General features: G+C 49.4%; 1 protein-coding gene across 3 annotated transcripts in view; it reads right to left on the reverse strand.

The window, feature by feature from the left end:
• The window catches only part of RHBDL2 (rhomboid like 2), a 53113-nt gene that overhangs the window by 17336 nt on the left and 8066 nt on the right, over positions 1-27711 (reverse strand). For all 3 annotated transcript variants that reach the window (XM_062191015.1, XM_062191016.1, XM_062191017.1), the window contains 3 exons: positions 17125-17377; positions 13923-14071; positions 9231-9343 (listed from right to left, as the gene is read on the reverse strand). In XM_062191015.1, coding sequence (XP_062046999.1) covers positions 9231-9343; positions 13923-14071; positions 17125-17370 — 508 coding nt within the window. In that variant the 5' untranslated portion in view covers positions 17371-17377. The remainder of the gene's footprint in view (positions 1-9230; positions 9344-13922; positions 14072-17124; positions 17378-27711) is intronic.

Below are 27711 nucleotides of genomic sequence, written 5' to 3' on the forward strand. Positions count from 1 at the left end.
CTCCCTCCCCACAGCCAGGGCACCACGCAGGATCAAGGCCCCCCTGCAACCCTGGGCTCTAGGAGGTAGGTCAGGAAAGAAGTTGTGGGTGCAGTAATGGACTGGACTGTGTCCCCTAAGGGTTCCCTGAAGTCCTAACCCCCAGGACCTCATGGAAACAGGGTTGCTGTGGGTGTGATCTGCTAAGGTGATGTCATCCTGGAGTAGGGTGGGTCCCTACAACACAATGACAGGTGTGCCTCTGAGAAACACGATGGGAGGGCAGTGAGCAGAGGCAGGGATGGAAGCAATGCAGCTGCAAAGCCAAGGAACACCTAGGAGGGACAGCCACGACCGGGGGTGCCAGAGGCCAAGGACTCTCCCCTGCAGGCACAGAGGCGCGTGGCCCTGCAGACGCCCTGATTTCACACAGATCTGAGTCCCTGCATTTCTGTTAGGTGAGCCACCCAGTTTACAGTGTGTTGTTACAGCAGGCACAGCGCTAATACCACACCCACAGTAGTGTGAGTGTCCCTACTTATTTGTAAATCACATGTACACCAGGGGGTTTCAAAAGGCTCACAGAAAGGGGCAGGCATTTAGCTGAGTAGCAGAGACCCTGGTTAAGATGCCTAAGTCCCATATACGCTATAGGACCTAAGTCCCATATATGCTACAGGACCTGGGTTCCACGCCCAGCTCTGGCTCCTGACGTTGGCTTCCTGCTAGTGCAGATGTTGGGAGGCCACAGTAATGGCTAAAAAGTCAGCTCCTGGCCCCCAAGAAGGAAACCTAAATTGAGTTCCTGGTTCCTGGCTTCCATCCAGTTCAGTCCTGGCCATTGTAGTGGATGGGAGCTCTGTCTGTCTCTCTCTCTCTCTCTCTTCTCCCACCCCATCTTTGTATGTCTCTGCCTCTCAAATAAATATTTTTTAAAGTTAAAATTAAAAATGGAATTAAAAGATGTTTATTTTGGTGAAAAATTTTGAAATCTATGCATATGAAGGGTCTTCAAAAAGTTCCTGGAAATCATATTATAAAAATCTATGCATGGATTTCCAATTTTTGAACCAAAACAAACTTATCTTTAAAAAAAGATTTATTTTATTTATTTGAAAGGCAGAGTTACAGAGAGAGAGAAGGAGAGATGTGGGGGGAGGGGGGTCTTCCAGCTGCTGGCTCACTCCCCAAATGGCCACAAGGGCCAGGGCTGGGCTAGGCCAAAGCCAGGAGCCAAGAGATTTTTCTGGGTCTCCTTCGTGGGTACAGGGGCCCAAAGACTTGGGTCATTTTCCTCTGCTTTCCCAGTTGCATCAGCAGGGAACTGGATAAGAAGTGGAACATCTGGGACTCAAACTGGCGCCCATCTGGGATGATAGTGCTGCAGGTGGCAGCTTAACCCACTACACCACAGCACGTGCCCCCAGACTTATCTTTTAATTACACTTTCCACAAGCTTTGTGAAGTATTCTTGTATGTACTGCTAAGCTAATGTTTTTTATAACATAAGAAGTTAAAAATGATGAGACATTGATTAAATAATGTTAAATTATTTTTACCTCATTATTGCTAAAAAACATCTTTAAATAGGCAGGGTCATTAAATAAGCTTTATTACATTTTTAAAGATTATGTATTGGGGAAAAAAAAAAAAAAGGCCGGCGCCGTGGCTTAACAGGCTAATCCTCCACCTTGTGGCACTGGCACACGGGGTTCTAGTCCCGGTTGGGGCGCCGGATTCTATCCCGGTTGCTCCTCTTCCAGGCCAGCTCTCTGCTATAGCCCGGGAAGGCAGTGGAGGATGGCCCAAGTGCTTGGGCCCTGCACCCGCATGGGAGACCGGGAGAAGCACCTGGCTCCTGGCTTCGGATAGCATGATACGCTGGCCACAGCGGCCATTGGAATGGTGAACCAATGGCAAAAAGGAAGACCTTTCTCTCTGTCTCTATCTCTCACTATCTACTCTGCCTGTCAAAAAAAAAAAAAAATTAAAAAAAAAAGATTATGTATTGAAAAGGCAGAGTTACAGAGAGAGCGGGAAAGACAGAGAAAGAGATCTTCCATCTGCTGGTTCACTCCCCAGATGGCTGCAATAGCTAGGGCTGGGCCAGGGCGGAGCCAGGAGCCAGGAGCTTCATTTAGGTCTCCCACATGGGTGCAGGGGCCCAAGCACTTGGGCTATCTTCCACTCCCTTCCCAGGTGCATTAGCAAGAAAGCTGAATTGGAAGTGGATTAGCCAGGATTTGAATCAGTGCCCATAAGGGATGCTGGCAACTCAGGCAGCAGCTTAACACACTGCACCACTGTGCCAGTCCCAAGCTTTATTATTTTTGAAAATCTTGGTTACATGTGGCATAATACAGAAATGGGAATATTAATCTTTTTTTTTTTTTGACAGGCAGAGTGGACAGTGAGAGAGACAGAGAGAAAGGTCTTCCTTTGCCGTTGGTTTACCCTCCAATGGCCGCTGTGGTAGCGTGCTGCAGCCGGCGCACCGCGCTGATCCGATGGCAGGAGCCAGGTGCTTCTCCTGGTCTCCCATGGGGTGCAGGGTCCAAGCACTTGGGCCATCCTCCACTGCACTCCCTGGCCACAGCAGAGAGCTGGCCTGGAAGAGGGGCAACCGGGACAGGATCGGTGCCCCGACCGGGACTAGAACCCGGTGTGCCGGCGCTGCAAGGCGGAGGATTAGCCTAGTGAGCCACGGCGCCGGCCGGAATATTAATCTTAAATTCAGGATTTTTTAAATAGGGATTGCTATCATGGCCAAAATTTTTTAATGATACATAGTTTCACATGGAATAATTGTATCACTGACTGTGCCGACTCCAATTACGCAAAATTCTTGTTGTGATTTAATACGAATTCCTACCTTCCTCAAGGTCAGTGAAAGTGCTACAATAAATTTTAAAAGCCACTAAATGTTTACACTGAAAAATTTTAAAACAGCTTAAGAAATGGTTTCCCAGCTTTGTAAGTGTGAGCATAGATGTTGCAACATTTCAGCAGCAATGTCACATGATGATAAAACAATCTCCAAATGCCAGTTTCCAAAATGCCTTTCCAACGCATGCGTACTTTTTGAAAAGCAGTTCTCATTCCTTGGGCGGAACATGCCACCATGGCCTCAAGAAGACATATTTTGTGTTTGTTTTTTCAATAACATCTGTTGACTGGCAGATTTCTGAAAACCCTTTGTTATCACGGGGGAAAAAAAACATCAAATTAGGTACCTATCTATTGGTAAAAGAAAAATATATAAACTAAGATAAGTCACTCTGTTTCTGATCCAGCTTCCTACTAATGTGCCTGGGAAGACAACAGATTATGGTTCAAGTATTGAACCCCTGCCAACCTACATGGGAGACCAGGATGGGATTCCTGGCTCTTGGCTTCAGTCTGACCCAGACCTGGCTGTTGTAGCCATTTGGGAGTGAACCAGTGGATAGAAGCGCTCTTGCGCTCGCTCGCTCACTCTCTTTCTCTCTCTCCCTCTCTCGCTCTACTTTTCAAATAAATAAATCAATCTCTTTTAAAAAACATTCTTGGGGCCAGCGCCGGTGCTTAACAGGCTAATCCTCCACCTTACAGCGCCGGCACATGGGGTTCTAGTCCCGGTCGGGGCGCCAGATTCTGTCCCGGTTGCCCCTCTTCCAGGCCAGCTCTCTGCTATGAGGCCCAGGAAGGCAGTGGAGGATGGCCCAAGTGCTTGGGCCCTGCACCCCATGGGAGACCAGGAGAAGCACCTGGCTCCTGGCTTCGGATCAGCGAGATGCGCCGGCTGCAGCGGCCATTGGAGGGTGAACCAACGGCAAAAAGGAAGACCTTTCTCTCTGTCTCTCTCACTATCCACTCTGCCTGTCAAAAAAATAAAAAATAAAAATAAATAAAAAAATAAAAAAGATTAAAAAAAACATTCTTGGGACATGCATTAGGGCATTATGGCACAGCAGAGTAAGCCACTGTTTGGGGTGCCTTCATCGCATATCAGAGCTCCTCTTCCTCCCTCCTTCTTCCTTTAAAATAAAATAAAAATAAGCAAAAATATAAGAACAAAAACAATTTTTAAGGTTTTATGATAACCCTGTATCTCAGAGCATCCTTTATTCCTTGTAAAGATTACCTACCTGATTTTTGTAACCAGGCACACACAAACTGCTATAAATCCGACGGCATGCAGGAGAGCATGCCAACGAGGGCCCTGAGCCCCTGGGTGCTGTGGAACTGCCACCCTGCCCCAGAAAACCACACACACCTACGGGACACAGAAAGATGAAGAGGGGCCTGTGTTGACCTGTATCTTACCTAGCCGTTATGCTTGATTTCTTGCCCATTTTTTTAAGAAATAGATTGGTAAAGAACATCTACAAAAAACGCACAGCTAACATTACACTTAGTGGTAAAAGGTGAATTGCTGGGGCCAGTGTTGCAGCACTGAGTGGTGGAGCCACCACTTGGGATGCCCACATCCCAATCAGAGTGCCTGAGTTCGAATCCCACCTCCACTTCTGATCCTGCATGTCTGCTAACACACACTCCAGGAAGAGCAAGCGATGAGTCTGAGCTCCTGGCTTCAGCACGGCCCAGCCCTGGCTGCTGCAGGCAACTGGGGAGTGAACCAGCAGAGGGAAGATCTCTGTTTCTCTCTATCTCTGTCACTTTGTTTTTCAAATAGATCAACATAAATAAACAACAACAACAAAAAAGACAGACTGCTTTCTGGCTAAGATCAGGAAGCAGGCAAGGATGTGTGTTCTCACCACTCTTATTCAGCAACAGCTCTGGAAGTGCTGGCAGTGCTCAAGGCAAGAAATGGAAACAAGAGGCACGTGCTTTGGAGAGCAGAAATAAAAGCATCCCTGTGTGTGGATGGCGCTGAGGTTTCCGTGTCCCCTCACGGGGACTCAGGTGTCGGAGGCGTGGTGCCCAGGACGGTGGTATTTGGAGGCGGTGGAAGATTTCAGACTGGGGGCAGGGGAGCAGTGGGAGGTCCCAGGCCCTTGAAAGGGATTACGTTATCTCTTGTAGGACCCTGGTTAGCCCTTGAGAGAGGTTGCTGTAAAAGCTTGAGCTTGGCCCCACCTCGTCTCTCTGTGGCTTCCTGCGTGAGATGTGATCCCCTTTCCCACCCCTGCTCCCACCGTTGTCATCTGCCATGAAGTGGCGTGGTCCAGAGGGTCCACGCCAGAGCTGAGCCTGAGCAGGTGCCATGCCCTTGAGCCTGCAGAACTGTGAGCTAAGTAAGACACTCTGCTTCATGCGTGGTCTGCCTCAGCTATTTTGTTAGAGTAATTCAAAATGAGCTCATTCAGATGCATGATGACTGGCAGATAACATGAAAATCCCAAGAAATCTGAAAAACACATAGGAAAATAAAAAACCTAGAACCCTTTACTGAGTTCAGCAAGATCACAAGATTCAAGAGCTACATACAAAAATTAATTATACTTCTAAATACCAGCAGCAAACAGATGTACACTAAAATTAAAAATACAAGCCCACTTCGGAGATGCAAATAAAAGACATACTCTTTATGGACTGAAAGACGCAAGATAATGAAGATGTCAATTCTTCCCCAATGGATGTGCAGGTTTAATGCAAGTCCTACTAATATTCCAGCAAAAAGTTTTAAAGATACAGACAGAATTATTGCACTATTTATATGGAAAGGTGAAAGAATTAGAACAGCTAAAATGATTTTGAAAATGAAGAGTATAGTGGGGAATCACTCTTAGTGATTTCAAGACTTACTATACAGCTTCGATAATCAAGACTGTGCAGTCTTGGTGGAGAGAGAGACACACAGGTTGCTGGAACAAAAAAACATCACAGCAGCCCCAGCCAACCCAGGCAGGGAATTCTGTTGAAGGCGCACAGCCATTCTATGCAGGAGGGACGGTCTTTTCAGCAAATGTTCTGGCATAACTGGAAATACACAGGCAAAACAAACAAAAGGAGCCTGAATTTGAACCTCATACCTTATGCCACAACTAACTAACTCAAAATGGATCACATATCCAAACGGAAATCATAAAACTATAACTTCCAGAAAATAATACAGAAAAAAACTTTCAGGACCCAGGGCTCAGGAAAGTCTTTAGACATAACTCCAAAGCACAGTCCATTGAAGGAAACATAGAAAATTGGACCTTATCGACATTTAAAACTTGGGCTTTGTGAAAAACCTTGTCAAGAGAAAGAGGGGCCAGCGCTGTGGTGCCGCAGGTTAACAAGCCACTGCGTGCGGTGCTGGCGTCCCCACTGCCTTGCCTTGGATTCTGCTCCCTGACCCGGATGGGGTTTCTGGTTCTTAGCTTCGACCTGACCCAGCCCCAACCACTGAGACTGTTTGGAGAGCAAACCAGCGGATGGAATATCTCTCCATCTCTCTCTGTCTCTGTCTCTGTTAACTGCATTTAAAACAAATAAATGAACCTTAAGAAAGAGAGAATGAAAAGTAAGCTACAGACTAGGAGAAAAGATTTGTAAATACACATTCAATAAAGGACTAGTACCTAGAACATATATAAAACGTCCAACATTCATTGGTACAAAAAAAATTTTTTTTAAATGCACAGACTCACTGAAGAAGACAGACAGATGGCAGATAAGTACAGGAAAAGCTGTTCACTGGGGAAATGCAAATTAAAACCACGATGAAATAGCACTCTACAGCTACCAGAGCTGGTTAAACTAAAACCAGTGACAGCATCAAAAATGCAAAATGTGGACAAACTGAAGCACTTATCCACTGCTAGGGGAAATGTAAAATGGAACAGATATTCTGGAAAACAGAGTGTTTTCTGGTTTTTTGTTTGTTTGTTTGTTTTTTGACAGGCAGAGTTAGACAGTGAGAGAGAGAGAGAGAGAGAGAGGGAGAGAGAGAGAGAGAGAAAGGTCTTCCTTCCGTTGGTTCACCCCCCAAATGGCCGATCCGAAGCCAGGAGCCAGGTGCTTCCTCCTGGTCTCCCATGCAGGTGCAGGGCCCAAGGACTTGGGCCATCCTGCACTGCCTTCCTGGGCCACAGCAGAGAGCTGGACTGGAAGAGGAGCAACTGGGACAGAATCCAGTGCCCCAACCAGGACTAGAAACCGGAGTACCAGCACTGCCGGCAGAGGATTAGCCAAGTGAGCTGCAGTGCTGGCCTCTGGTTTCTTTTTTTTAAGACTTATTTATCTACTTCACCGGCAGAGTGACAGACAGAGAGATCTTCCAACCACTAGTTCACTCCCCAAATGATCACAACAGCCTGGGCTAAGCCAGGCCAAAGCCAGGAGCCAGGAACTCCATCAGGCCTCCCACATGGGTGTCAGGGACCCAAGGACTTGGGACATCTGCTGCTGTTTTCCCAAGAGCATTATCAGGCAGCTGGATTTGGGAAGTGGAGCAGCCAGGGCTCAAACCAGCGCTCCTGTGTGAGATGCCAGCATCATGGACAGCAGCTGAACCCACTGTGCCATAATGCCAGCCCCTGGAGTTTTCTTTAAAAATGAAATGTATCTCTATCATATGAACTAGAACTGTGCTCTTGGGAATTTACCCAAGAGACATAAATACTTAACTTCTAGTCCCGGTCGGGGCACCGATCCTGTCCCGGTTGCCCCTCTTCCAGGCCAGCTCTCTGCTGTGGCCAGGGAGTGCAGTGGAGGATAGCCCAAGTGTTTGGGCTCTGCACCCCATGGGAGACCAGGAGAAGCACCTGGCTCCTGCCATTGGAGCGCAGTGCGCCGGCCGCAGCGCGCTACCGCAGCGGCCATTGGAGGGTGAACCAACGGCAAAAGGAAGACCTTTCTCTCTGTCTCTCTCTCACTGTCCACTCTGCCTATCAAAAAAAAAAAAAAAAAAAAAACCCTGAACTTAGGTTCATAAAAAAGTACACAAATGTTTATAGCACTGTTATTCTTAAAAACCTAAAAACCTGGCAAGAACCCAGATGTCCTTCAATGGGCACCTGTTTAAACAAGCAGTGGCACATCCATACCACGGAACGGCACGCAGCACGGAAAAGGAATGAACCACTGATACAGGCAACAACCAGGGCGGACCCCCAGAGCACCACGCTGAGTGAAGCCACTCCCAAGACTACACACTGGCTCAGTCCTTCTGTATAACATTTGTGAAATGCCAAAGTTATAGGGAGCAGATAAGTAGTTGCCAAGGGCAAAGGAAAATGGGGGAGTGAGAGGGAGAGAATACAGCTATAAAAGGACAGTGGGAGGAACCCTGGGAGTGTGGGGACTGCGTCGTAGCCGACCAGATGAATGTGGAGGTCCTGGTTGTGATTCTATACTCAAGTTCTGCAAGACCATAGCATGGCGGGAGTGGGGGGAATGAGCTAATGGGCCCATGAGATCTCAGGTATTATTTCTCACAAGTGCCGTAAATACACTTATCTACAAACTAAAGGCTCGACTTTGTAAGAGGTGGACAGTTGACACAGGGGTTAAGATGCTGCTTGGGACACCATACCCCTTACTGGACTGCCTGGGTTAAAGTCCCGGCTCCCCTCCAGCTCCAGCTTCCTGCTAATGTGCACTCCGGGAGGCAGCAGCCGACAGCTCCAGTACGTGGGTCCCTGCCACCCACACAGGAGACCCAGATTGAGTTCCAGCCTCCGGGCTCTGGCCTGGCCCAGCTCCAGCTGTTGCTGGCATTTGGGGAGTGAACCAGTAGATGGTAGATCTCTCTCTGTCTGCCTTTCAAATACATAAAAATAAGCAAACCTTTAAAAGTTTAACTGTTAAAGATGTTTCCAATAATTAAACAGATAAGCATTGTAGTGTATTCATCCCACACCATAACGGGTCATTTTGGGCACACCCGGTTTTGGTGACCACTGCCCTGGGGCCTAGTCCCACTCCCCCACCCCTTTAATTGGTCTCCACACTGCCTGAAAGTTGTCTTTCAGAAACACAAATCTGCTCAGGTTGCTTGCCAAAATCAGTTGTCTGACACCCAAGGGCCTCTGTGCTCTGGTTTTAGGTATGGACCCTGCACCTGGAACTTGCAGTTGCCAGGGAGCCAAACCCAGGCTGAGAGTGAAAGACCTGGGGCCAGGCACAGCGACTTGAGTTCAGGGGCTGATGTGACCTCTAACATCTGATCGCTAACTAAATGCTCACTGATGCTCAGCCTGCAGCACAACCAATTCCTACTCAAAGGCACACTACCCCCTCTGCTTTTACTCCCAAAGTCCAGAGGCACCGATTGCATTGCCCTCCCTCCTCCATCCCTGACCCGGGGAACTGACCTGCAATCACGCCGGCCAGGTACACCAGCCCCACTCGGAGGCCCTTGTGCACCATTTCCAGGGGAATGCCCAACACGAGCTGCATGAAAAGGTTGCCCACGATGTGCTGAACACTGCGGAAACAAACATTGTCATGAATGCTGTGCCGAACCCAGAGCGTATGCCCTTATTTATTTGAGAGGCAGAGTTACAGAGAGAGAGGGAGAGACAGAGAGAGGTCTTCCAACTGCTGGTTCACTCCCAAGTGGCTGCATTGGCTAGGGCTGGGCCGGGCTCAAGCCAGGAGCCAGGAGCTTCTCTAGGTCTCCCATGTGGGTGAGGGGCCCAAGCCCTGGGTCCATCTTCTGCTGCTTTCTCAGGTGCATTAGCAGAGAGCTGGACCAGAAGAGGAGCAGCTGGAACATGAACCAGCACTCAAATGGGATGCCAGCGACACCAGCAGCAGCTGCACCTGCCACACCACAACACAGGCCCAGTAGTTTACATTTCAATAGGTTTTCAAACAGCCTGTGTGGCAACCTCAGGATATTTAATAAAACAGCGATGTCAAGGGAAACTTCCTTCCCAATTCTACATAGAAAGTTACTTAAGAACATGCGCTAATGTACCTTTCATATACTATAATTTGGCACATAACATATTTCAACATGGGTGCTTTTTATTACAATTTTTATATTTAAAAAAATCTAGGTGGCTGGCGCCGTGGCTCAATAGGCTAATCCTCCGCCTTGCGGCGCCGGCACATCAGGTTCTAGTCCCGGTCGGGGCACTGGATTCTGTCCTGGTTGCCCCTCTTCCAGGCCAGCTCTCTGCTGTGGCCCGGGAGTGCAGTGGAGGATGGCCCAAGTGCTTGGGCCCTGCACCCCATGGGAGACCAGGAGAAGCACCTGGCTCCTGCCTTCGGATCAGCGCGGTGCGCCAGCCGCAGCAGCCATTGGAGGGTGAACCAATGGCAAAGGAAGACCTTTCTGTCTCTCTCTCTCTCACTGTCCACTCTGCCTGTCAAAAATTTAAAAAAAAAAAAAATCTAGGGTTGGGGAGGAATTTTTGGCCTGGCGGTTTAGACACTGATTACGAAGGCTCCATCTGGGGCCAGCATTGTGACGCCAGCATCCCATTCAAACCCCATCTGCTCCACTTCGGATCCAGCTCCCTGCCAATGCACCTGAGAAAGCAGCAGAGATTGGCCCAAGTACGTGGGTCCCTGCCACCCACATGGGAGACCCAGATGGAGTTCTGGGTTCCTGGCTTCATCCTTGCCCAACCCTGGCTATTGCAGGGATTTTAGGAAAGAACAAGTGGACAGAAGCCTCTCTCTCTCTCTCTCTCTTCCTGCTTTTCAAATAAAATGAAAATAAATAAATAAATTTTTAGATGTATTTATTTTAAATGAAATTCATATCAGCTTGCTTGTCAAACCCCACAAACATCTCTGGAGAGTCTCTGAACAAAATTTAAAAACTCCCACAATGCTTTTTATTATCTTTAAAGGAGATTTCAGATTAAACCAAAATGTTGAAAAGCAACACAGGGGCTGCATCTTCCACAGAACAGCAGCTTTTGTATTAGCTTCAGCGTTTGTATTTTTCACGCAGTCATTTACTTAACAAATCCCAGCCAGTGAGAGGTTCTCTGGGCATCAGTCACCCTCAGGGCCACATGCGTGCCCAGCCTTGGCCATCACTGCCAGGCCGTCTGCAAAGATGCGGGACAGGGAACGCGTCGTTCGGCACACAGTGGTCTGGCAAGGAGAGGGGCACCAGGTTTCCAGGGACCTCACACATGAAGGGGATTAGAAATGTCTGCCCCTGAAGTTGAAGAAGAAGGTCAAGGAAAGCCATGTCGCCCTCTGAGAACTCCTTGAAGGTGAACAGTGAAAAACCTCACAGAATCCACACCCCCACCCACCCCCGCCGTCGTCTCTGCTGCTTGAGGCAGGACTAGAAGTGGCACAGAGACACAATCCTGCCATGTGCCTGGAGCAGAAATACTGAGGTTCTCTTAAGATTTATTAATTTATTTATTTGAAAGGCAGAATGACAGAAAGAGGTGGCAGTCAGAGAGAGAGAGAGAGAGAGAGAAAACTTCCATTCACTGGTTCACTCCCATAAGTGGCTGCAACAGGCAGGGCTGGGGCCAGGAACTCCATCTGGCTTTCCTATGTGGGTTGGCAGGAGCCCAAGCACTTGGCCATCTTCCACAACTTTCCCAGGCTCATTTGCTGGAAGCTGGATTAGAAGTGGAGCAGCCAGGACTTGAACCGGTGTTCTGATTTGGGATGCTGCAGGTGACAGCTTAACCAGCTGAGCCATAACACTGGCCCCAGAAATACTAGTTTTGTTTTGGTGTTGTTGTTTTCATTCAAATTTTATTCATCCATTGAATCTGTGTCATCCACAAAGCCATCCCTCTTCTGATCTATCTCTCTGTCTTTTGCTATTTTACTGCAGCTAGCCCAACACCTGTTTCCCTTATCCCAAGTCTGCCTCCTCCAGGGAGGCTGCAGGAGCTCACACTGACCTGGCCACAGACAGCCATGTCACATAGTTCTGGACAGTGAGATTACAAGGAAGAGCACGTTAGATGTTTAAAGGGAGATCCTCTCTTGACAAAAGGGATGATGCATCGCCACCTGTGTCACTCCTTCCCTTTCTTTTGACTTTGAACACAGTGCTAATAGCAGCCAACTTGCAACCACGTGAGAAAGGCCAGGGGGACAGAGATGTCAAGATAGGACCTAGAGCCCTGGCTTCATTCAGCTGATGAACCAGCTGCCTACCTCTGTTCTCAAACAGGAAATAAAACAGGCTCTATTTGGTTAAGCCCCTGTTGTTGTTGCTGTTGTTGTTGTTGTTGTTGTTGTTATGATTAGTTACGTGAATTCGGAAGCATTTCTACTCTGTGCCACGCCATATGTGAAATGTGCAACACAGCCCTGTGAATTCTGAGTGCCTTACTATGTGTCAGGAACTGGGAAAATGAGAGCGATTGTGTCATTTAATTGTAGCACCCTTATGAGGGAGGTGCTATTACCCCATTTTATAGAGGAAGAACCTGAGGCATAAAAAGGTTAACTAACTATCGTATGCTGTTACGCTGTACTGCCTCAGACTAACATTTAGCTGACTGCTCCTCTTTATAGTTTGAAAACCCTTGAATGCAGGACCCACATTTGTTCAGGATTTACTTGGTAAGTGAGAAACCAGTGTGTACAGAGCAATTGCTGGTTTCGTCTCTGGCTTACCAAGCCTCTGTCTGAGTCCTGTGTCCCATACCTACTTAGTCCTCAGCCAAAAGAGTCATCTATCTGTTCAAGTCTTGGGCTGGACAGGTTGCATGGACAAGGCTGGCCTCACCTGACATCATGGGAGTCCAGCCAAGAGGCGGGGCCCGCACCAAGGCGCTCGCAGCTGGATGGGCTCAGGATGCTGAGTGGGATCACCGAAAGCCATCAGCATGTAAGACGATAACAAGACACTGGATCTCCCGTTGCCTGCATTGTCTCGGCTGGATGCCAGCATCACACACTCAGCACACCAGTCACAAGTTCACTTTCTGCGAGTGTGAAGCAGTGGCGGAGGGAACCGGTGATTCAGCTCTACCTCTACCTAACCTAAAGGGATCATTTAACAACATCAACGACTGGAGATGGGCCATGCTGTTGGTTTGGTAATGACTTGGTCTCTACTCACTAATATTGCTATTTCAGAACTGACTTCAGGCAGTTATAATGAAACATAAAGTACTCCGGCCTTAGAGTTAGCACTAGTGAGTGAAGTCGTAGCCCTGCATCCTAGCTGTGTGACTTGGAGCAAGTCACACATCATCTAAGCCTCAGACAAAGAACGATGGGAGTAATACTTGCCTTCTAGGGAACTTGTTGTGAAAAATCAAACAAGATAATGGATGTGAAAGTGTCCTACCAATGATAAAGCCCTGGGGGCGGGCATTGGGTGCGGTGATTAAGATGCAGGGGGGGGGGGGTAGGCGCTACAGTGTAGCAGACAAAGCCACCTGCAGTGCTAGCATCCATACGGGTGCCAGTCATGGCTGCTCCACTTCTAATCCAGCTCTCTGCTATGGCCTGGGGAAACAGTAGAAGATGGCCCAAGTGCTTAGGCCCCTGCACCCAAGTGGGAGACCCAGAAGAACCTCCTGGCTCCTGGCTGGAGATCAGCGCAGCTCCGGCCATTGTGGCCATATTGGGGAGTGAACAAGCAGATGGAAGACTTCTCTCTCTCTCTCTGCCTCTCTGTAACTCTGCCGTTCAAATAAATAATCTTTTAAATAATAATAATAATAATAATAATAATAATAATAATAAAAAGATGCAGCCTGGATGCCCAAATTCCCTATCAGAGTGCCTGGGTTTGGTGCCCTGGGCTGACTCCTGACTCTAGCCCACGGCCGATGTTCACCTGGGAGGCAAGCCAGTGATGGCTCTGTTTGGTTCTCTGCCACCCACATAGGAAAACCAGATGGAGTTGCAAGCTCCTGGCTTTGACCTGGCCCAGCCCCAGATGTCGTGGACACTTGAGGAATAAACCAATGAATGAGAGAGCTCTGTCTCTCTCTTACATAAAAGTAAATAGATAAAATTTTAAAATAATAATAGTGCACCAAACACACATTAGGGGTTACAATCACTTTATCATCACCTCTGACCCCAGGAACTACACTGCCAGTCCTTACCCAGCATGCACCAGCATGTATGAGATAAACCTCCAGGCTTCCTGCCTCTTCTCAGGCCTGTAGATGAAGGGACTCTCCAGGATGCCTGTGTCCAGGGTGATCCACTGCTTCTGAGGCTTCCACACGGCATAGTAAATAAACACTGCCAACTGACAGGGAGGAGCAGGCAGGAATGTTAGCCACAGTCAGGTGCAGTAGGTGTTTCCAAAGATGAGCTCTCAAGTGGGCCACCCCATGGCACAGGCTCAGAAGAGGACAGCAATTAAATGTCTCTACTGGGGCCGGCGCCATGGCTCACTTGATTAATCCTCTGCCTGCGACACAGCATCCTATAGGGGTGCTGGGTTCTAGTCCTGGTTGCTTCTCTTCCAGTCCGGCTCTCTGCTGTGGCCCGGGAGGGCAGTGGAGGATGGCCCAGGTGCTTGGGCCCTTGACCCGCGTGGGAGACCAGGAGGAAGCACCTGGCTCCTGGTTTTGGATCGGTGTAGCTCTGGCCACAGTGGCCATTTGGGGGGTGAACCAACAGAAGGAAGACCTTTCTCTCTGTCCCTCTCTCACTGTCTAACTCTATCTGTCAAATAAATAAACTTTTTAAAAAATCTCTCTACCAGGGGCCAGCACTGTGCCAGAATGGACTAAGCCTCTGCCTGCAGCACCAGCATCCCACATGGGCGCCAGTTCGTGTCCCGGCTGCTCCTTTTCCAATTCAGCTCTGTGCTATGGCCTGGGAAAGCAGTAGAAGATGGCCCAAGTGCTTGGGCCCCTGCACCCATGCGGGAGACCCTGAAGAAGCTCCTGGCTCCTGGCTTTGGATCGTCTCAGCTCTGGCCATTGTGGCCATCTGGGGAGTGAACCAGCAGATGAAGAACTTTCTCTCTGTCTCTCCCTCTGTCTGTAAGTCTCTCTCTCAAAAAAAAAAAAAAAAAAAGTCTCCATCACCCTCCACTCTGGTCAGGCCCTACTGCCTGCCAGGGTTAGGGACAGTGCTCGTGGACACCCTGATCTCTACCAACCCTTCCCCTCATTTAAATCCCTACTGCCCATCTCCCCACCCTACTGGTTGATCTTCCACTTACTGCTTAATATGAGTCAGCACTACCTTCAGCAGGAAAAGGGGAAAATCCTAACATTACACTGGAGAAACCTGGCAAACGGTGCCTTAACCAAGCAATGAGCATCAGTGTCGTGGTGATGGCCTACGGATGTCTTCTGCTCCACCATGCAACCTGATGAGATCATGTCCCTCTGTGGTATTCTTTCCCCACACCCACAATCTACTCTACTCATGTGCAAAACACCAGACCAACCCAGACTGGGGGACCTTCTACAGGCTCCGTGGACAAGACTGAGAAACAGCCTCAGGTCAGAGGAGCCTGGCGACACAGGACAACTCGGTGCAGTGTGAGACCCAGGACCGGAGGGCAGCAGAGGACTGGGAAGAGGACACTCATAGAAAAACCTGGTCAAATCCAACGAAGTCTCAAGTTCAGTTGGTAGCAACAGACCAAGGCCAGGTTCTGAGTTTTGCTAAATGTGCGGTGGAAAATGGGATATTACCAGTGGGAGAAATGGCAGAGTGATGTGCAGGAGCTCTCTGTATGCCCTTTGCAACTTGTATGTACAACTGAAGTTGTTCCGAAATTAAAAATGTATCTTTAACCTTTTTTTCAATTGATATTTCTGTGCGAGGCAGATGTCTCAGCACCTGCTCCATGACCCTTCTCGGAAAAGTGCCTTCTGAACAGTACCCATTGTGTAAGCAGTTGTGCTCCGTCCCATGTGACCTTGTCCCGTTCTTCTCCAAGCCCCTGCCCGCCGCTCACCACCCCCACCACATGCACTCACAGCTGACCCGAGCGCGGGCACCACGGCTGATCCCTGGGCTCGGAGGGGCAGAAAGAATACAGAATGCAGACACCCATCTGAAGCTTCTGCCTGTGCCCCAGATCCTGGTGACCTCCCAGCTGCAGGCCATCTCACAAGAAAACCCCTCTACAGATGATAGACCCCGACAGCCCGAGGACAGCTGCCAAGAACGCTTCCATAAAAGCCTGTCTCTGCTGGAGCCCTAAGAGGCTTGCTCCCTGCCACAGTTAATGTACTGGTCAGTGAAGCTCGGGTACTAGGGGAGCCAGATGTCTGTTCAAACGTTGTTCTAGATGTTTCTGTAAGGGTATTTTTTTAGGTGAGATTAACATTTAAATCAGTAGACTTTGAGTAAAGCAGATTGGGTGGCTCTCATCCAATTATTTGAAGGTCTTAATACACAAAGTGTGCCCTTCATTAGGAAGAGAGAATTCTGGAAGCATCTGCCTTCGGCCTTGAACTGCAAATCCTCCCTGGATCTGCAGCCTGCTCGCCTGCCCTGCAACCTTCGGACTTACCAAGCCTCCACAATTATTTGAGCGAATTCCTTAATATAAATCCCAGTCCCCCTTCCTCTGTCTATACACATGCACACACATGTGACATGTGCACACCCTACTGATTCTGTTTTTCTGGAGAACCCTGATTAGCACAGTCCCTGATAAGGAAGCTGACACATAAATGGGGACCAAGAGGATGACAAAATGGACTTCCTACTGTCCCTGAGGTCCCTCCCCTCAGGCAGCCAGGCTCTGCCAATGCCTCTAAGACTCTGAGACTCTGCAACACAGGAGATAAAGCTAAGTGTCCTGAGGCTGCCCAGTCGCCAAGGTGCAACCTGGGGGGAGTCATTCCACTCGCCAGACCTTGCAGTTTTTTCTGGAAAACAAGGGCAGACTAGACCAGAGTCTGAAAACACACCACATGTTGCCCAGAAACGCACCATTAGAAAGTCGAATTTTTTTCCTACAAAAATTCAAAGGCAATTTATAATTTTTCTAAATATATGGCCCAAACTGCCCTTGCTAACCGATCTTACTTGGCTCATAAGGAAAGGCCAATTTGCAACCCCAAGATTATCTGATTTCCAAAGACCCCACCAGCTAAAATGAAGGGAGCCAGTAGAGTCGCAATCACTGCTGGGAAGGGGATTTGTCTGACAAATGGACCATAACCCCTGGCCGGCAGTGACCAGGAGCATAGGAAAAGAGGAAGCTCCAGAGAGAGGCAGGCAAAGGTTCCACGTGTGCTGTCCTGTCCCCGCTCAGCCCCTCCCTTCCCACCCCCAGTCTGGTCCCCCAGGGGGACCAGTACCCCCACCCACCACCACATTTACCTCGGCCAAGCTGATGGCGATGATGAACAGAGGGGGCGGGAGGCAATTGGCCCTTTCCAAGTAGGTTCTCCGGACCTTCTCAGGAAGCATCCACTTTGAGACAATCCTGTGGACCTTCCTAGCCTTGGGGGGAGCTGCACCTCCCCCATCCTCTCTCATCCGCTCCTCTTCCTCTATCTCTTCTTTCCCCTCTTTGTCCGTACTCAGGTTCACACTCTCCATCTCCAAGTCGTGAGCAACAGCCATTGTCCACCTGAAAGGGACATGAAAGGCAGGGAAAACAGGTGACCAGATGGTCTTCATTCAGGCCGTGGCTCTGCTGGGCTCTGGCACAACCGCTGGTTTCCAAAGTCAAAATGGCCTAGACTCCTAAATGGACCCAAAGTTTTTACTTTATTAATTATTTTAAAAAGCATGAGCCTTGAGCCAGATGACTGGGATAGAACGTGATTCCCCCATGTAACAGTTATAAGGAACCTTAGGGAAGTCACTTAAAGTGTCCAGCCTTCAAATGATGTCTTCTGGGGCCAGCACTGTGGCACAGTGGGTGAAGCAGCTGCCTGCAATACCAGCATCTCACATGGCAGCCAGTTCGAGCCCCAGCTGCTCCATTTCTAATCCAGCTCTCTGCTAAGGCAGCTAGGAAGGCAGTGGAAGATGGCCCCAAGTGCTTGGCCTTCTGCCATCCATGTGGAAGACCCAGATGGAGTTCCAGGTTTCTGGCTTTTGCCTGGCCCAGCCCTGGTCATTGCAGCCATTTGAGGAGTGTCTCTCTCACTCCACCCCCTCCCTCTGTAACTCTGTTTCAGATACATAAATAAATCTTTTAAAAATTGCATTTGTGAATCTGTCACCTTTTATTTATCTGCTCATCTGCTGATGAACATTTGGGTTGTTTTCAGCTTTGGGCTGTTGTGAATTCAGCTGTTGTGAACATCCTTACAGAAGTTTTTGATTTAATACCTGTTTTCAATTCTTTGGGGTACGGACAAACGAGGGGAACTGCTGGCTCATAAGGTAAGTGTATATTTAACTTACTGGGAAGCCCTCAGATTCTGTTTTACAGCGAGGAAAATGGCAGCACTGGCGTCACGGCCTTCCTGGGAAGATCCTTTGAGACAATACATGGAAAGCACTCGACACGGTATCTGGCAGGTGGCAAATGCCCCGTAATTATTGGTTGCCATTGCCAATGGAGTGGCAGGAGTGTGGAAGGACGGCTAGATAGATAGGTGGGATGGAGCTGAGCCCGCAGCCTATTTTCACACAGAAGTTACTGGGAGTCAGATCAAATCCAATTTTTTTTTAAATTCACCTCAATAGGCAAGGTTCCACATCACAACCGGTCACATCCATTAAACTTGGGGAGGAAGAGAATTCTCTTTAGCTTTTCTTCTCTGCAGTAACTTTTCTGAAAATAAAGTTCTCTTCCCTTCACTGCTTCTTTCGCCCTCCCACACACTCACCCCTCAGGGTCAGTCACTTGGTCTGCAGATGCACCCATTTTATTCATTTCCCTTGAATATTGATGATTATTTCTTGTTTTTGCCACTTTCTATAATTGACAAAATTACAGTTTGTATTTAAGAGCATCAGCTTTTCACCACCAATATTAAAATATTTTTAAAATAAACTATGGGCCGGTGTTGCGGCTCACTAGGCTAATCCTCCGCCTGCAGCGCCGGCACACTGGGTTCTAGTCCCAATTGGGGCTCTGGATTCTGTCCCGGTTGCCCCTCTTCCAGTCCAGCTCTTTGCTGTGGCCTGGGAGGGCAGTGGAGGATGGCCCAAATGCTTGGGCCCTGCACCCGCATGGGAGACCAGGAGAAGCACCTGGTCTCCTGGCTTTGGATCAGCGCAGTGCGCTGGCCGCAGCAGCTATTGCAGGGTGAACCAACGGAAAAGGAAGACCTTTCTCTGTCTCTCTCTCTCTCACTGTCACTCTGCCTGTCTAAAAAAATAAATAAACTATGATCTGGCACTGTGGCGTAGTGGGTAAAGCCATCATCTGCAGTGCCGGCATCCACATGAGTGCCTGTTCGAGTTCTGGCTGCTCCACTTCCAATCCTGCTCTCTGCTATGGCTAAGAAAATCAGGAGAAGATGACCCAAGTCCTTGGGCCCCTGCACCGCATTGGAGACCCAGAAGAAACTCCAGGCTCCTGGCCTCAGATTGGACCAGCTCCAGCCATTGCAGTCACTTGGGGAGTGAACCAGTGGATGGAAAACCTCTCTCTCTCTCTGCTTCTGCCTCTCTGTAACTCTGCCTTTCCACTAAATAAATAAATAAATAAACTCTATTAGGGGTGATTAACACAGTCTGAACAAATCATATCGTAAATTTAAATGCCACCCACAATCATTTTATAAGAAAGTAAACTTTCACATCCCTAACAAGACACTGTATATTTATAAAAGGAACTAGACAAATGAGGATTGTATTTCTCACCCAATTTTCTCCTTTCCCCAGATTTCAAAAAGTTTCCAAGCATTTTACAAGTGCAAGCGCAGTTTAGGTCGGTTTGTGAGCTGCAGTTCCCATGCTGAAACAAGGTGCAGCCGAGACTCAGTCCCGAGTGCTCGCTCCCTCGGCATGCGCAGCACAGGGATCTGACGTGGGGCTCCAGCTGCCCCGGGCGCCGGCTACAGACAAACGTTGGCAGCAATGTGCAGCATTTTCCTTCTACCTCTCTTCTCGGTCAACCGCGAGCATGCCCAGCGTCCAGACCTGTGGGACTGCCCGGCTCCCTGAGGACAAGGGCCACTGTCCAAGTCATCTTATCTACAACACCTGCTGCTGTGGCGCTCAGAGGCGTTCCTTCCACTCTGTGACCATCCCAGCTCTCCCACTCCTGTTCTTCCACCCCACACCTGAACCGCCAAATGCAGCCAACCACCTTGGCAATACGACCAATCCAGCTGGCAACGGTGAGAAATGCTGATGGCATTCCTCACATTAGGGGGCTGTGAGCAGGCGGTAAAAACTGACGTGGCCTGTTGGAAGGCAATGGGGAAGCAGCTATGAAATAGAAAGAGGATAGGCCTTTCAACAGAACCCTTCCAGAAAGCTACACCACAGATGCACTGGAGCGAGTGTGCACGCTATATTACAAGGATGTTCAGTGCAGAACCATTCTGGAGAAATGATAAAGAACCCGGAAAGCCATCCGTGGAGGTGCTGCATTTTCTGACAATTCCAATTCTTCGGAACTGACATCTGCTCACCAGCACTTCCGCTCCTGGGTCAAGGTTCCCTTCCAGAGGGCCTCAGAAGGCAAGTCTAATCTAAGGTCATTAATCTTGTCCTTGTGAGGGTGGGGCCTGAAAACGAACTCTACAGGTTCTCTAGGCCAAAGGTGGGACACGAGGCCTTAGACACACTCTTTGGATTACCAGAACTTTGGGAGACTCCACTGAATAGAGCATCAGTCTCACAACAAAACAAGGGGCAGCGGTTCTAACACGCAAGAGTCTCCCAGAGACTCATCCACAGCTTTCCAGTGATTTACTTCATCACTCGACCTAGGGTTGCTAACAGAGTGGATTTTTACTGCACTGTACCGACTGTGCTTCCTCACCCAGTAAGCAAAGATCACGTGAGTTTCTCGAACTTTCTTCCATGTTGGCTTGTTGTTATACTGCACCTCCTACCTCTTATCTGCAGAGAGTTGCAGCTGCCTACTCTGTTGAAATGCCACACACATGCAGACCAAAACTGGGTGGCCCTGTCATCAATGTTCTCATCCTACTGGAATGCAAGACGTGGGGTGGATTGTTAGACAGCTTCTAACCTTCTGGTTAAAACTGGAGATGGGGCCCTGCGTTATGGTATATCAGGTTAAGAGCAGCCTGCAATGCTAGCATCCCATATAGGCATTGGGTTGAGTCCCAACTGTTCCACTTCTGATCCAGCTCCCTGCTAATATGCCTGAGAAAGCAGCAGAAGATGGCCCAAGTCCCTGGGCTCCTGGCACCCACATGGGAGACCTGGAAGAAGCTCCTGGCTTCTGGCTTCAGCCTGATCCAATTCTGGCGGTTGTGGCCATCTGGGGAGTGAACAGCAGGTGGAAGATCTCTGTCTCTCCCTCTCTGTAACTCAGCCTTTCAAATAAATAAAATAAATCTTTAAAATAAATAAAAAACCGAAGATGTTCCCACTATACTGCAAGAACCAAAATCCTTCCCTTCATGTCTCGAAAGTATTTCTAAGAGGAAATACAGAAAACTTTCCTACCAGGGGCCAGTGTTGTGGCACAGTGGGTTTGGCTACTGTCTGCAACACCAGCATGCCATATGAGCCCCAGGTCAAGTCCCAGCTGCTCCACTTCTGATCCAGCTCCCTGCTAATGTGCTGGGAAAACAGTCCTGCTACCCACAGGGAAACCAAGATGGAGTTCCTGCCTCCTGGCTTCAGCCTGGCACAGTCCTGGCCATTGAGGCCTTTTTGTGGGGGGGTGAATCTGCAGATGGAAGATCTCTCTCTCTCTCTCTCTCTCTCTCTCTCTCTCTCTCTCTCTCTGTAACTCTCTGTCTCTCCTCTCTCTGTAACTCCATCTTTCAAATAAATCTTTAAAAAGAGAAAGATAAAAAACTTTCCTAGTCCCTGACCTTGCCTGGTATAATAAACATTGTTTATTTTACAAATCATGGAGTTGATGTGTTGGCCAAAGACTGGAAGGGCAGGACTGTGCTCATTTACCCAGAACATTTGTCTACCTTTAAAAAAAAAAAGAAAGAAAAAAGAAAAAGCCACTGTGGAAAAGGAGATTTCCATAGGAGACCCTTGACATTGGCAAGGGATTTTTTCCAAAGATCTCTCAGAGGTCCTAATTCACTATATATCACATAGTGTTTTTGAAAATTACATTGTGAGCCTATAACCAGAAAAGTCCAAGTAATTCCATTTCTGTCCTTAAAAGAGTCTGTAAACACAAAAACAAAGTTGCTTATAATATTAGCTGTCTGGGGGCCAGCACTGTGGCACTGCAGGTTAACACCCTGGCCTAAAGCACCGGCATCCCATATGGGCACTGGTTCGAGTTCCCACTGCTCCACTTCCGATCCAGCTCTATGCTATGGCCTGGGAAAGCAGCAGAAAATGGCCCAAGTCCTTGGGCCCCTGCACCCAGGTGGGAGACCCAGAAGAACCTCCTGGCTCCTGGCTTCGTATTGGCACAGCTCTGGCTGTTGCAGCCAGTTGGGGAGTGAACAAGCGGATGGAAGACCTCTCTCTCTCTCTGCCTCTCCTCTATCTGTGTAACTCTTTAAAAGAAATACATAAATCTTTTTAAAAAATCAGCTGTCTGATAGGGCAGTCATCTGGCTCGGTGGCTTGAGACACTGCTTGGGAGGCCTACATTCTATGTAGAAGTGGTTGAGCTTGAATCCTGAGCTCACTTCTGATTCCAGGTGATGGCTCAAGTACTTAGGTCACTGGATTGAGTTCTGGGCTCCTACCTTCAGCTTGGCCTAACCCAGGCTGTTAACAGGCATTTGGGGAGTGAACTAGCCAACGGAAGGTCTGTGTGTGTCTGTGTGTGTGTGTGCACACGCGCATGCATGCGCGCGCCTGGCAAATAAAATGAAAATATAAATAAATAAATAAATGAGTTGTTTGAGGATAAAGCAGTGAGAAATGCTAAACCACCTATGTCTTTCAGCGGAGTTGTATTTCTCAATACTTTGCACCAGAAGACCAAAAGAAGGGAAGACAAAGAACACGCCATTAGAGATTGTGTCTCTCGTCAACTGTAGGTCAAGTCCCAGCTCTCGAACAGCACTTCCTGCACAAACCCAACTACTTCCCAGTGCACTTGTCCTTGTATCTCTGTGACACACATGGCAGATCTGCTGATATCAGAGATTCCAGGCACCACTCAGCTCCACATTCCATGGCGATTTTCTGATGGGGGGAAAAAAAAAGGCAACTTCATTTTCTCTTCCTTTCTATCACTGGCACTATCGAGAACTTTCTTGGGTGAGCTTTTTTTTCACTCTGCAAAAGAAAAATGAAGATTTTGGGGCTGGCACTGTGGTGTAGCAGGTAAAGCCACTACCTACACTGCTGGTATCCCATATGGGCACCAGTTCTAGTCCCAGTGGCTCCACTTCTGATCCAGCTCTCTGCTAAGGCCTGGGAGAGCAGTGGAAGATGGCCTAAGACCTTGGGCCCCTGCACTCACGTGGGAGACCCAGAAAAAACTCTTGACTCCTAGCTTCAGATCAGCCCAGCTCTGGCCATTGTGGCCAACTGGTGAGTGAACCAGCAGACAGAAGACCTCTCTCTCTCTCTGCCTCTCCTTCTCTCTCTGTGTAACCTGTGTAACTCTTTCAAATACATAAATAAATCTTTAAAAAAAAAAAAAGATTTTAATCACTGACTGCAAATTACATAAAGGCTATAGCCAGAGGAAAATAATAAGTCTTGTGAGATGTGCAGGGAGAGTGGCAGGCCCGGCTCACAAACCAGTAAATGGTCAGGTCAGGCAAAGCCACTCGGCTCACACTCAGCCACAAGGGGCCTTCAGAAGTAACTACAGAAATACACAAACTCTGAGTGCCGAGTCTGACATGGCCAAGGACTTCCAGTGTACTCTTCTTTAAATTTTATTTTATTATTTACTTGAGGCAGAGTTACAGAGAGAGAGAGAGAGACAATCTTCCATCCACTGATCATTCCCCTGATGGCCACAATGGCCCAGCCTGAACCATGCCAAAGCCAGGAGCCTGGAACCCCATCTGGGTCTCCCACATGGGTGGCAGGGACCCAGATACTTGGGCCATGTTCCACTGCCTTCCCAGGCGTATCATGAGGGCTGGATCAGAAGTGGAGCAGCCAGGAACCAGCGTTCACATGGGACTGTCCGCATCACAGGTGTGGCTTACCCAGCTCGCCACAACGCCAGCCCCATTCTTTTGATGACACTTACGTCGTGGTCATTTTTCAGATTTTGTGGGAGATTCCTACTCTCAGCTTGGTGGGCAACAGGGACCTCTTCCCATAAGAGAAGCCCAATGTGCAAGGAAGCTAGGGCTCAGGCATGTGACCTGGGCTGGACCAAACAACTACGTTTGTTTGCTTATGATTTTGAGCTGGGGATGGGGCAGCAGTATCTGGTGTGCAGACAGCTTCGTTACTGGGGTCAGCGTGGCATCCAGCTGTATCCTGGCAGAGGCAACCAGGGGGCTGCCCTCAGCTGCCTGGCTCTGGGAGGGGACGTCAGTGTGGTTCTAGGTAACAGAGCTCCCTTGGTTTCTGCTCACTTCCCAGTCTTGTCTCTGGTGACTCTGCCTCACCCACGGTGCTTTCAATAAAACTCATTTCCTGATTTAATCAGCCAAGATCTGTTTCCGCCCCTTACCCCAGGGAACCTGACCGACACACCCCAGTAGCCAAGAATTTCTTCTCAACTATCTGGAGTCTTCCTGCTGCGAGTGACGCTCACGTCGCGTTGTGTTTGGATCAGACTTGTTCCTGGTCTCCACGCTGCTGCTTCCTGGTTGTGTGACCAGGGCTGAGTCCCAGCTCCGGGCCACCTGCACAGTGCTCTCACCTGCACACAGAATGGCCTGCACTGCCTTAGAACCCAGAAGCAGGTGTTCAACATCTGTTTCCATCCAGGTTCCCAGGCCCACTGCAGAAGGGGAGTGGAACAGGCTCCGTAGCTCTCTGGCCAGCACACCAGACGGCAGATGCAGCAGCACCTTTGAGAGCCGTGGAGGCTAAGGGTCCCCACGGCCTCCCCAGCTCACCTAGCCTGGGATGTTCTCCTGAAGGGCAGAGATAGTTTCACTGCTCTGTTCTTTGTGCCCAGAACTCTTCTTAGCACACAATAGATATTCAAAAAATACTTAGATCTGGAAATTTACACCACCTTTGCAACTTTTCTATCCCTCTAAAATTATTCCAGGCATGGAGTTTTAGCCTAGCAGTTACAATGTGGGTTAGGATGCCCACATCCGAGTACCAGGGTTTGAGTCCTGGCTCTGGCTCCTGAATCCAGCTTCCTGCCAAGGCAGGCCCTGGGGAGCAGCAAGGGAGGCTCAACTGGACTTTCGTTGTCATCCTGTGGGAGACTTGAACTGAGTGAGTTCCTGGCTATAGCTTAGGCCAAGCACAGGCCTGGCTGTTGCAGGCATTTGGAGAGTGAACCAGCAAATGCAAACCGCTACTCTCTTTCTTGCTCTCTCATATACATATGTATTTTTAATGTAGTAAAATGTTTCCAAAATAAGTTTATTTAAAATACTTGTGGAAGAAAGGGAGGGATTTAGGGAAGGAAGGAAGGCAGAAGGAGGAGAAAAGAGAAGGAGGGAGGCATCCCAGCCACACCACAGTACCTGAAACTTTGACAGTGCCCCCACCACCTGTTCCTTTGCACACGGCCCCCACCGCATTATTGCTCTGCGTTCCCCGCGTTGTCAGAGATCTGTGAAGCCACCATGCTGCACCGGCTACCAAAAGGGGGCTCTCGCTGCCTTTGGAGAGCACCATTCCTTGTGAAGACCAGAAGACCAGAGTTCTACTCCCAGCACGCGCATCTCATTACACAGAGTCCGGTGTCCTCAGCTGTAAAATGGGGCTCACTTTTACACAGAATTGTTGTGAGAATCAAAGGAGACAGCAAGAGCTTCTTGGGGGTGGGCGTTTGGCACGTGGCTAAGATGCAACTCAAGGTGCCCGCATCCCGTATCAGAGTGCTTGGTCCCAGCTCTGCTCCCAATCCAGCTTCCTGCTGATGCGCACTGGGAGGCAGCGGGGATGGCTCTAGTAGCTGGGTCCCTGCCACCCATGGTGGAGACCCGGACTGAACTTCAGCTCCTGGCTTCAACCTGGCTCCTGCAGGCATATGAGGAGTAAACCAGTGGATGGAAGATCTCTCTTTCTATCTGTCTTTGTCCTTCTGTCTTCTAAATAAAACGAAACTAAAAAAAATTTTAAACACTGCTTTTTTTGTAACTGTGTAGAGGGGGCTACCAAACACTTATTATGTGCCAGCTCCCACACCAAGCCCTGTATGAGCGCTCTCCTCCTTGATATTCACTGGAGGGAGGGTACTAACATCCTCATTTTGTAGGTCAGGAAACTCAGGCTCCCGGGGTAACTTGCTCAAGATCCTACAGCCAGTGAGGAGGGGGCTGGGAGAAGAGCCCAGGGCGGCTGAGCCCCGAGCCCCTGCAACTTCTGCTGCCCCTGAGATTTCCGACAGCAAATGGGATACAGGTGCCCACCCTCTGGTGGGTCATTTTCATCCCATTCTTCCTTCCACCCTCCTCTCCCTCTTCCTCTGGCTGCCCCGCCAGACCCTAGGAATTCCTGAACGGAGGCTGTAGAAGAATGGGGAGGTCACCACCTCGGTGGGAAGCTGAGGCTGGGACTCCCCATCACTTCGGTGCTGCCGCCGGGCGTCCAGATGGGGACCAGCGGCCAGGACAGGACAGCACTGGTGGTGTTGCACGGGGACAGACTGCATGCCCTTCCTCCTTGCCTCGATCGGGAGGGCACTGGCAGGGCCACACCCAAGGCGGGAAGACAGTTTTGCTCAGCTGCATTCAAACAAGTGGCTTTAAATGCCTGAATTATCCTTATATAAACAGCGGGCCCCACCCACTCATTGGTAGCAGGCGGGCTCCTGCCAGTGCAGGGTTCAGCCTTGATGTGGCCGGGGGAGCCCAGGCGCCTGGGCAGCAGGCTGTGCCGGCCGTACCCCATGGCTGCCCAGTGGGGCTCAGTGGGCAGGCCTTCGGTGGCGTTGCTAGGCAACCTTGGTAACTGGAGAGGCCCCTGGATGGGCAGGCTCCACCACTACACCGCACACTGTCATTACCCGCGGTGCCAAGGCCCACAGCAGTCTCTGTGTGGTCAGGGCCCGAAAGGATGCTTTTTTAGCTACGGAAATTAAGAACCGGCCTTTCAGTATTACGGGGTTGTGGTTGTGGTTGTTTCTGCTCCATCTCTGAAGATACACTTGGAAGAAATCGGCAAAAGATTTAGACAGAAAAGGCCTTCCAAAGCCCCCTTTTCCAGAAGTCTTCCTCCGTCCTGCAGCAATGCACGCTGGCCCTCAACCATCAGGGCGGCTCAGAGAGGGTGGCTGTGCTCCCTGGGGCTCTCCGCGGCCCACTGGCTGCCAAAGCTTCTTCCTCGGACTTCCTCTCTTCCCCAGTTGCAGCGGGGGGTTGGGGTGGGGGTGGAAGGCCAGCGCTTCCGCCACACACAGGGCAGAACATTCGAAGGCAATCAGAGCACTCACCCTTCCCAGGCTACAGAACCATTTGCATTTACTGTTTTGGCAGCTCTTCCCATTCACCCACGTTAATTTTTTAAATTGATTTTTGTTTATCTGGCAGGCAAAGAGACAGAGAGATACTGTATCCACTGGTTCACTCCGCAAATGCCTATGAGCCTATGATAGCCAGGGCAGGGCCTAGCCACAGCCAGGAGCCAGGAACTCAATCCCCACCTCCCCTGTGGGCAACAGTACTTGAACCATCATCCGCCACCTCCTAGGGTGCACACCAGCCAGCTAGAATAGGAAGCAGAGCCAGGACTCAAACTCTTCAGTATGGGACGCGGGCAACCCTGGTA

This window comes from Lepus europaeus, chromosome 5 (genome assembly GCF_033115175.1).
Source record: "Lepus europaeus isolate LE1 chromosome 5, mLepTim1.pri, whole genome shotgun sequence".
In the NCBI taxonomy this organism is placed as follows: Eukaryota; Metazoa; Chordata; class Mammalia; order Lagomorpha; family Leporidae; genus Lepus; species Lepus europaeus.